The following is an 11,475-nucleotide window of genomic DNA, read 5'->3' on the forward strand; positions in this document are numbered from 1 at the left end:
TATTCATGCACTACAGACCATAGGATTATATTATACATATAACACAGGCTATAGGACTGTATTATTCATGCATTACAGGCCATGGCTAAAATGGAGTTGTACCCGACATGGGCGATGTTCGTGGCGTTCGCGCTGCTGCTGGGGGGCATCCTGCCCGTGCCCATCGTGTATTTCATGCGCCGCTTCCAGTGCATCAGACTGGACTCTGACATCCACCAGGCATCCATCAAGAGGGTCGAGACCACCATGTCCACGCAGGGCATGATCAGGAATGAGGAGGTGGGTGCTCATCTAAATTGCTTTTTGCAATCGTATATTGGAAAAGAAAATCGCTTTTTCCAATCATATTGGAAAGGAAAATCGCCTTTTCCAATCATATTGGAAAAGAAAATTGCCCTTTCCAATCATATTTCTTTTTCATCTCATTCTTCATGGTTATGATTTGAAATTTTTTCTTCAGAAAATTCATCTTTAATATTTTAATAATAATATTTAATACCGTATATAATTTAATTTAATATTTTAATAATAATCTTAAAAACCAAATGAAACCCACATCAATATGTAGATGTCACTTGTGAGAAAACGTGTGTGTAAAGTTTGAATACTATCATGAGACATGCAAGTGAGATATGGACGAAAACCCGCAATTTTTGGTGAAATTTGATCAATTTTTCAAGAAAAACGATAATTTTATGCCGTTACAAATTTTATACCGACTTATGGGTGGCTGTTGAATTATCCCCTTAACATTATTTTAATATTTTTATATCCCTTTAAAAACGAACTCGAATGAAGTTGCGCTGAAACATAGACAGTTTTTGTTTGCACTTCTCGTACATTTTGTTCACAAGGTGCCAGTTTATAAAATTAGTTTTGGCCCCCTGATGTTCACCTTGCTTTTTTGACAATGTTCCTTATTTTTTTTGCTACCGCTATGCTAATTGTGTAATCTTACCTCGGCTATTTACAGACTTTTCTTTCTTGATATGTCGTATCGTAAACTGCCAATGTGGAGTCGTAATGTGCCTGCGTTCCATGCTGCTAGAAAAGTGCAGCCTGATGATTATAATGTTGTCGTATCCCCGTTAATCATGCGCCTTACTGTGACTAACCGATCAAAATTCGTAATTTTGATCGTAATTGATCAAAATTCGTACGCTTGATCGCAATTTTGATCGTAATCGATCATAATTCGTACGCTTGCCTTGTTGCCCTTCTTACTCTGTAACATTCTAATATCCTTTAGTGGGTTGACATACTTATTAACTTTATTCATTTTCACGAAAGACGTTCATTGCACAATAGGAAAGCAACGTTATATTCTCCACTAGTAGAGTTTGTTTAACAATAAAAAATGTTGTTAACAGATATACAATAAAATAGAACAGGCATCATTTTCTCGCACCGTTGCCTCAGCTTTCGAAAATTTCTATAGAATCGTTATCTTTTTGTGCGGTAATTCACCTGCTACTGTGTTTTTTTGGGCTTCAAGTTTGTGACCAGAATTTTTTGGGCTCCAAGTTTGTGAGTAGAATTTTTTTTAGGCTCCAAGTTTGTGACCAGAATTTTTCGGGCTCCACGTTTGTGACCAGAATTTTTCGGGCTCCACGTTTTTGACCAGAATTTTTTGGGCTCCAAGTTTATGAGTAAAATTTTAGTTATATTTGGATTGCTGATCATTGGCTCTACGGAGACTGCTGCATTTCTTTCTAAAACATTTATTTTCGTTATTTTACTTAGCAACACGACCAATTATTGTTCTCCTCTTATTTTCCTGACGTGACCATCACGAATGTGACGAATCCAACTCTAGACACGACGATGAATTTTTCCCCGTATGAATTACGGGGAAAATTAATGAATAATTCATTTTCATCGTAAATGAATTCCTGGGAAAATGAATGAATGTAACCGGGGAAAATGAATTAATCATTCATTCTCATTATAAATAAATTCCAAGCAAAATGAATGAATTATCCATTTTCTTCGTAAATGAATTCCAGGGACAATGTATGAATTTTACGGGAAAAATGAATGAATCTTTAATTTTCCCTGTAAATGAATTATGGGGAAAATGAATGAATTTTACCCAGAAAATGAATGAATAATTTATTTTCCTCGTAAATGAATTCCAGGGAAGATGAATGAATTTTTCCGGGGAAAATGAATTAAACATTCATTTTCATCGTAATTGAATTCCGGAGAAAATGAATGAATATCCTCGTATGAATTACGTTGGTCACTCATGTGACCAACGATGAAATTTATCCCTGTATGAGTGGGGAAAAATTCACGCATTACAGACAATCGATCCTCACATTTGTTCCTTCACAAAACCCTCGTATATGAACAATAAATTCCCATATACAATTTTTTCATCTACTCAAACAATTTGTTTAATTCGAACCAAATTGTTGACAATGTGGTCAGGTTCTCTGCTGAAATACCGTGTGTTTCTTCATGCTGGATCAGTGTTCCAATTTTTTTGTTGTTATCAACCCTAGTTGCAGTGTGCCAGTGTGTTGATTTTGAATATTTCACTATATTTGTTAAGAAGTTGGAATTATAATCTTTATTTAGTCATAAATTTGTGTAGACCATTGGTCTTGCTTCGCCATGTCGTATCGCATTTTCCCGCAGTTTATCTGTCACATAAAAGAAAGCGAATCGTCCGACTGCCTTTTTAGCGCATTTTCTCATTTGTGGAAAAATGCCCTATTGTGCTCGGCATGTCCGTCCGTCCGTCTGTTCGTCTGTCTGTCTGTCTGTCCGACCGTGACTTTACGTTTTCGTCGACGAGAAAATGCGCTCTCTGTCACTCACTGCAGTGAGTACTGAGTTGTATTTTTTACACTATAACTATATTTAATACATAACAATAACCGAGTAAATTATAGACACGTAAATCGCTTAAGACTTTGGATATGTAATATTCCATTTCGTTACAACGCCTTGGAACGTTGCAAGTTCATTTATTCTACGTTGGCGAGATTTTCATGAACAAGATTTTCCCTCAAGTTGTTTCCAAAGTTCTCAAGATCAAGATTTCAAGTTCTTTCAAGTCGTTCACAAGTTCTTTCTCTTCAGTTACAGCGGTGCGACACATCCGACAGTGACTGGACGAATCTCTTCTCGAATAGAGTAAACTCGGGCACCAGTCTCGACTCCTAGGGCAGGTTTGCGCTCCTTGTATTGACTCTGGTCAATCCTGCACTCCGGCTAGAATATTTGATTTATTCCATCATGATTGACTTTAGATTATTATAAATGATGATGATTTCGTTCATCATAATTTATTTTAAATTAGTATAAATTGTAAAGATTTCGTCCATCATAATTGACTTTAGATTATGATAAATGATAATGATTTCGTTCGTCATAATTGACTTTAGATTATGATAAATGATGATTTCTTCCATCATAATTGACTTGAGCACCAAGTTTCGAGGTGCTAAATTCTTTCAAATGAGCCTTAAGCAATTGCTAAATTCATTAATAAGATGAGAGATTTTATTATAAAAACACGCGCATCGTATAGAGTTGCTAATTATTTCATTTAAAAACAATTTTTTTAGAACGATTGAATTTTGTAGGTTCGTTGACGTTAGAAATTTATTTTTATATGAAGAAAAGAATCATGGAGTTGTTGGAAAAAGCAGCTTTATAATTTATTTTATCGTTGAACGAACTTCGCTGTTTTTAAAAATAAAGCTTCGTTTACGTTATTTTCCATCATCGTCATAGTCAAATAAACAATTGTCAACTTGTTAAACAACAACAATTTTAATAATAAACAGTTAATTTTGTTAATAAACTATTTTTCAACTTGTTAATTGAATTCCTTAAAGCGGCGCAAAATTTTGTATTTACAAGAAAGAAACGAACATTCGACTTACAGTGAAAAACATTCATTGCGATACGTTTTCGAGTTATAGGTACCTCGTAGCAAAGTACATCCCAATGAATGCATTAGTTTCCAGTCTAGCCGGAGTGTCAGAAATGGAGTGTCTTACTAACGACTGTGTCTTGGACTCACCCTCGTTAATTGCTGAATTATGGACTCATTAACTCTTAATTGGCGTGCCTAACCTCACCAATATTTATGTGACAATAACTTAGAAAGGTGTTTCTTTCAATTTTCTACTTTTTCTTTAAATTTTCTTCTCTTAATTTTCTACAATTTTCTGCTTTCTAGTTTTCCTTTGGTCTTGTTAGAGGACTGCTGTGTATTTTTTTTTTTTGCGTGTAATTATCTAACTTATTCAGAAGCTTTCTTATATTCCGCGAAGATCTCCAGACATGAATTAGTTGTCTACTACCTACAACAAAACAATTGACAATTTCTCGATCAGACGCGTGACTCTACAAAATCTCTTTCAATTATTTCGCTAATATTTTCTTGTATTTCGCGATCTATGAATCGGTGAACACCCACGTCAAGTTTTGCTTCGTGTTAGTTAATACATTGCCTTGTCATTCTCATCAAATCTTATTACTTGACTCATTATGTGGTTACATCGTTCCTCTCTTGATCTCAAGTTATCATCAATCATAACTAATATATTCCAACTATTCTTCTTTTCAATCTGGAGTCATACAATCTCTTTTATCATCTTTGTTCTTCATCCATTTATTACGATTATTGACTATTTTAAAGTTCCCCCTGTTTCATGTTTTAAATTCATAATAATTGTGCTAACATATATTACTACTTGCCGTGCGTTTTGGCTACATGGTTTTTAATTGTTCTGACAAGCGCCCACTCCTTCCATGCAACCCGCTCTCCGACAGGATCTAGTTGGAGAGGTCCAGTGTAATTGGTGTATATTGTGCCCCAAATACCTCCTGTGTGGGCTACTCACGTACAAAAATAACAATTATGAGGTAACTCATTCGAGTGACATTTCTTCTCAAAGTTATTGTTTTTAGTAGATGTATTTATCGTAGATTTTTCGTCCTCTCCTCTTGGTATAAGAGAGAAAGAGAGAGAGTTAAACACCGTATAAAGTTTCGATAGCATGATTTTAAATTAAATTCTACACTTGTTCCCGTTGAGCTCATCACGCACTCATCACAATTCTTAAGCTACAATGCATCTACAAATATTATTAATTTCGATCAAACGCTGATCTGACTGGCCGAACCTCCGCTAGTTTTCAATCCCCGTCCATTGTTCGCTCAAAGCCTTACTTTATTGAAAATTACAAATGAAAATAATATAATAATTATTATAGCTTTTTAAATTCGCCTGTGCTCTGTCGAAGGAACAATCAGTTGGAAACATTTTGCTAAAAATTTCTTCATCTCGAAAGTTATTATGTCGATATCAGTGTAATCGTCAGTTCTTTCGTACCAAAGTTATCTGAATTGTTGGAAAGCCACATTGAAGGTAAATTTTAATGCCGCTTCTGATCAGGCTTCACCATTAGCCAATCTCTGTAAAATGCTCTTCGGATCCCGAAAGAAATTGTACTGCACTTTCTCACGATGCACCAACGCCAGTTTTGTTCACATCTGACAAACTTATTTCGATTGAATTCATTTATAGCATTACATCATCGGATACATGAAAGGTCATTCGTCGGCCTCAGGCCATGTATGCGAGCGATGAATGTGTGAGTGAATGGCGTTCTGATGGCATTTTTCACTCACAATTTCCTTTCTTTTCACGCTGCACTCTTTGCACCTCATAGCTCCCCAGAAACGACTCGGGAGTCTGGACCGTTTATAAGTCGAGTGAGTATTTTTATTCCATTTCGATTTTGCGTTCTGAACAAGATGTTTACATTATTTTTTTTTAGACGGTATGGAAGAACCCAAATTTCAAAGAGATCATGGATTATAGAGAGCAAAATAATATAACAGCAAAAACATGCTACTTTGTGCATTCATCTTAGGAAGGATATATAAGCTAGACCACAAACATTTTAGACTTTATAAATAACGAAACTTTATTCCAGCTTTTAACGTTTTCTAAACATTTTTTGCATACCATCTTCTGGTATTAGGTTTCTATACCTTGTGTTCGTAAAAGGTCTACGTACTAATGTTAATGATAAAATTTCCAGCACACAGTTGCCAATAAGACAGCTGAGTATTTCACTCACTCAACGTTGCCTATTTCGATTAAATTTATTGAATCTCGCGTTTCATGCCCGAAACTTCAACTTTTGTTTTATTAGGACGAACTAATATTCGTCCTGAGACATTGCATCCGGAGCTTTATTGATGACTTCTTGTTATAATTACAGCGATTTAGTGCAGCTAATTGACACATCCACGATGCCAATGATGTGATGCGAACCTCATTCATCACTAACGCTGACTAAAGCGTCTGCAAATTCACAATAAATCACATTAGATAGCTCTTTAGCAAAGCATCTGCACATTCATCTTTTATAGCTCTTTTTTTACCGGGCAGTATGATATATTTGTCTAGCCTTAATTTCGAGAGATGTAAAGAAGTGCTATATCACCAGGCAAAAACTTCCTGGAAGGAATAATGTTCGAAACGTCAAAAGAAACTGCAGAGCGGCAGGCCGGTCAGAGCGCTGGTGCTAGAAGCTGTGCTGAGTGACGTGGTGGGCACTTAACTATTATTAAATTTAAATAGTTTATTATGCACGACACATCGACCAACTCATTACTTTATAAACATCTTCTGTTATACATAAATTCATCTTTATTCATCTGTCATACCCTATAACTGCTTTAAATCTCGTAGTGTGTCCTCGCATCCCTTATGAAAATAGTCAATAGTTAGTAATTAGGAGTTAGTAGTAGACTATTAGTGATCATGCTATGTAAACTTATACATATTTGATGTACATCCTTATCCCTTCTACATTTAGCCCAATTTGAAATTTTTAAATTTAATAACTGGACAATGTAAAGTGTCCAGTTATATATGTCGAATGACGATCAAAGTACCGTACGTTCACGTTAGTTATCAAGCGTTAATTACTTTGTTTACTTTATATACGTTTACTGTCAGGCGCTACTTTGTTTACTTACCGTACGTTAACTATCAGGCGCTACTTTGTTTACTTACCATGCGCTCAATATCGGGCGATTATTTTCTTAATATTCTGAAGATGCTTTTGATCGCTTTTCTCGATGAAAGGTTCAGTTTCAAGCCTTGTTTTAGAAATACCTTGAAAACTAAGCAGTTTTAGAATTCTGAATGCGAAGATTATTTAACAAGGCTGCAAAGTTGATGCAGTTTACTGCGTTGCCTCTGGTCTTGAATATATTCTGAAGCATATTACTTGTGTAGAGAACTCGATTATGATTGTGTAAAACTAGTGTTCGACAAATGTGCTGCAATTTTCCTTGCAGAGTCCTTCGATCTTAATAGATTATCGCTGCTGAATTTGAACGTTAGTTTTCCTGCAATTTTTTTATCCCCACCTTCGAAGAAAATACACAATCTTACCATGACAGTAACCACTTTTTACAATTACCGGACATTAATAGTTTCCAATTGTTTACAAAGCCTCGCGAATGCATGTTAAATTGTCTTCGACTGAATAAAAGAGAACATACACCCGTCCTTTTAATTACGACCGTCGACCAATAATATAAACGTATTTAAATTATTGTTTTTTAATTATTCTATTATTTATCTTTTTAATTTTTCTTTTTAAATACGACTAATAATTTAAATGTAGCTGCTAAAGCCTCGCCGTTCGTACGATCTGATGGAGGCTCCTCATAGTTTTGCATGTGTATTAAACATCGAAATCGAAAAACAATCCTAAAATCTGTAATTCGTATAAATTCGTACGTGATTCGTTGTGTCATTTTTCCTTACTATGCAAGTTGCGTACACAGAAAATCACACCGCTTATCTATTTCTGTATAAGAAATGCTTGTTTGTCGGTATACTGTTTATTATCGTATTTTATGTGATTTATATATAATTCAATTGCTTTTATCGCTTAGCACTACAACACATTCATTTCCTCCATGGGCTACCAGGCATTTTTTTGGAATGTTCATCATCCTGCACGTTACAGGAAGTTTGATTCCAAATATAGAGCACCTGTCTGTGATATCAAATGTAGCTCGACTATATTTCTTACTTTTTATTGCTTAATTATTTTAATTACTAATGCTTTCACGACTGCAATGCGCGTGCGATGGCGCTTAGCTCGCACCTATCACACTCTTTACTCTATACATAAAACAACGTCCTTATTTAAACTTCCTTTCTGTGACATCTATCATGTATTCTCAACACTTAATTTCCTTGGTTATATACAAATATGTGCTCATCTAGTGAGCAAACTACAAAACCTACATTTTGCTTCTAAAAAAACAAGTTATTACCGCAACAAAAGCTTACGTTTTGCTTCTAGAAAGCAAATAATTGAGGTAACAGAGGACTTGATAGCACCTCTTTTAACCAACTAGTATGATTTACCAGAGACTACTCAATTGTCTCCCAATTTTAACGGTCGAACGATGCCTAGTTTGTTATCCAGAGATATAATACCCATATCTTCCCTCAGGTTTATATAGATCAACTTCCAAATTCATTTACATTTGTGTTCTCTTCCCACTTGTTTTTTCTCCATGCGCTGAAGTATTCGTGGTCTTATTTTCATGCAATTTAATTTTTATATTTAATTATGCATCAACTCAAGTTTATGATGTTCGTTTTGCCCTAGTGTTTGTGATTTCGTAATTTCGTGATGTTTTGTGTGCTGTATGTGCTGTATTTAGTTCGTGTACCCAACTTTCTGCTACGAGTTTTGTTTATTGAAATAGTTGTATGATTGTGACTTTGTTATGCGATCTAATTTACGTTTTTTTGATAATCGTAAGTGGTGGCGGTAACGAGGTGAGTGATGGAGGATTTTCTCCTTTTTACATTAAATTTTTTCACTTTTATTCAATACGTCAATGTATAGCGTTAATACGCTATACATTTATTGTCTTAATTCTACTTGCTTAGTTTTCCAGGATAAATAATTACTGGTTAATACTTTTTCCGCAATGAATTTAACCCAATACTTCGTGTTCGATACTAGTTTTTCAATACTCTGTTCCCGATGCTATCTCCCTCAATATTTTAATCAATCCTTTTCTCTATTCACGTTTCCCAATGTTGTCCATACTCAATACTTTTTCCTCAAAAGATTGTTCTCAGGGCTCTCTTCTCAAGTCTTTGTTTACATTTGTGTCATAAATTGCCATATTTTATTCAGAATTTCCTCGTCCTCGAAATGAATTACCTTATTAACAAGTATCTCAACGATTTTTACGAATAACTTTACCCATGGAACGTTCCATCCATTTACTCGTCCAGGCAATTACCATGTCAATGTTAGATTAATTCACCGTCATTATTGCACAAAGTCAATCACCTACACTATCTGCCCTTCAAGTTTCTACTGTATCGCCGCTCTACATAAAACTTTTTGTATAAAAACTAAATTGAATTTTTGACGACAGCTCGACGAGTACCGGGATTCACCTGAGGAGGACGAAGAAGACCGCGGCCTGCAAGCTAACCCTAACAAGTTCCGTATGGAAGTCATCGATTAAATGCAAGTCTAGGACGCAGCCTTCGCATCGACTTGACTGATCGTGCGACATCTGGAGCTCAGAAGATGTTTTCATTATTGTTTAGAAGCAATTTGAGAAAAACAGATAGATGCATCAGGAAATTCATTCTATAGTGAATGAGATGTGAGACCGTACTCGTGAGCTGACGCTCTGGGATTTGTGTTATGGGTATAATTTAACTCAAAATCGGTCGTTTTAATACAGGTTTCAGCTAACACAATAAAGAGCTAACGGTAGGAAGCGAGCCTTGCTTATTTTCATGTATTTGTTTCAGAACGCAAAAGTCGCTTACCCATATCCCTGTCAAATGTACGAATCTGTTCTGTTAATATGATGAGAACAAATAGTTTATGTAGGCGAATTGGAAATAGTAGAAAGAGTGTTGAGATTTTTAGTTACGGTGTATATTCGTTCTCTAGATTTCAGATTAGATGAGTAATATATAAATAGTTTCATAGCGCATAGCTGCAGAGTGGAGTTTATGAAATGCTGTTCATTCTTGAGGTTATCATTGATGACTGTAGCTTGTATTGACTCTATGGGTCGAAATGTACGATGATGAAAAGAATGATTGGTCTGACTTTGTTTTGTTGATTGCTTGACTGGCTGTTGATTCAGTATACTATATGCCTCGACTTGGTTAGATATGTATTTAGAGGTAACGATATTCGACGTCAAATCGTGTTGCTATTCCTCAGGACTTGGACTAATTACGATATTAATCTCTGGCCGTGTGAAAATCAATTAAATGAAGCACTTTTATATGTTATTTGTCTGGTTGATAAACTTACTGCCATTAAACACGATTTTACTTCGCTTCCATGTACGACCACGCATTTGTTTCGCGCTGTAAACTTGTGGTAAAGTTTTAATTTCATTACTGTTCTTTGCTTGTTTAGATAACATAGGTTTTACTTCAGAAAAAGAAAGGAGTGAATGAGTTTTATCTCGTATTATGGACATCTTACCCTATTAGATCTTAGCAACGATTGCTATGAGTAAACACTCGATTAGTTAGTCATTCATCTGATATCTACATCGATATGATTCCGACAACCTTTCTACCCTCTGGTTGATCTGTTAGTAGGGAATATAAATAATGAATATAAGAATCTTATTCATCGTATTCTAAATACAAGCTCCAGTCGCTCAAAATTTTCAGTTCGTGATCATTGAGTTCTTGGTGGCATTCCTTATTAATGTCCATGAATTTCTTCAAGTAATATTACCGACTTGTGATAGACAAATTTGAACGAATTCGATACAGATTAGGAAGTTTGCAAAGCTGTATTGTAATCCAGTGAATATGAAATTTTAATGCGAATATTTTTGAAGTGCTTCTCTTGATTAAGTGCTTAATTTTAGTTAAGCTGCATAGAATAGTAATTCTGACAGAGAACAGGCTGGTGGGCGCATTTGTCGCCACAAGTCTTAACCCCAACTATAAAAAAAAATAGAATAGTAAGTGTACCCCAGCCGCTGTTATAGTGACGTACGTATTTATGAACTTGCCTACCGTTACTTATTTTCATGCCATGGAGGTGTAATTAAAAAATATACACAGTGTACGACTTATCAATAGTTCTCAAAATCAGGGGGTTTAATTGCGAAAGTCAAATATTTTTCTGGAAGTTACTATTTCTACTCACTTTCTAGTTTCGTATAATATAGATCACTTGAACGAGTTCGGACTCTGAAAGTTTATTCATTCTTTTAATGAATTTGTATCTCTCTTATCTATGAATCTCTTAAAGATCATATCACGTTGCCTAAACTCATAAAATTTTGTGAATATTTTAAATTATAAATAACACATTTTTAATTGAATGACTGTCGGAATGCTTAGAGAATCTATTGTGATAATATGGTGGCTACGAGTAATTTCTTTATCTCAAGCTA

At 35.1% G+C, this 11,475-nt stretch overlaps 1 protein-coding gene across 5 annotated transcripts in view; it reads left to right on the forward strand.

The window, feature by feature from the left end:
* LOC108677003 (sodium-dependent neutral amino acid transporter B(0)AT3) overlaps positions 1-10,970 on the forward strand; it is a 63,165-nt gene extending 52,195 nt beyond the window's left edge. The window contains exons 10-13 of one of the 5 annotated variants that reach the window (XM_018165148.2): positions 79-279; positions 5,697-5,739; positions 6,483-6,584; positions 9,463-9,525. In XM_018165148.2, the coding sequence (XP_018020637.1) occupies positions 79-279; positions 5,697-5,739; positions 6,483-6,580 (342 nt within the window). In that variant the 3' untranslated portion in view covers positions 6,581-6,584; positions 9,463-9,525. Of the gene's footprint in view, positions 1-78; positions 280-3,090; positions 3,180-4,794; positions 4,888-5,696; positions 5,740-6,482; positions 6,585-9,462 lie in introns of all 5 variants that reach the window. The other 4 variants (XM_018165147.2, XM_018165150.2, XM_018165151.2 and 1 more) reach the window with 4 other exon arrangements.
* Positions 10,971-11,475: the final 505 nt, after the last annotated feature.

This window comes from Hyalella azteca, unplaced genomic scaffold, assembly GCF_000764305.2.
Source record: "Hyalella azteca isolate HAZT.00-mixed unplaced genomic scaffold, Hazt_2.0.2 contig15757, whole genome shotgun sequence".
Classification (NCBI taxonomy): Eukaryota; Metazoa; Arthropoda; class Malacostraca; order Amphipoda; family Hyalellidae; genus Hyalella; species Hyalella azteca.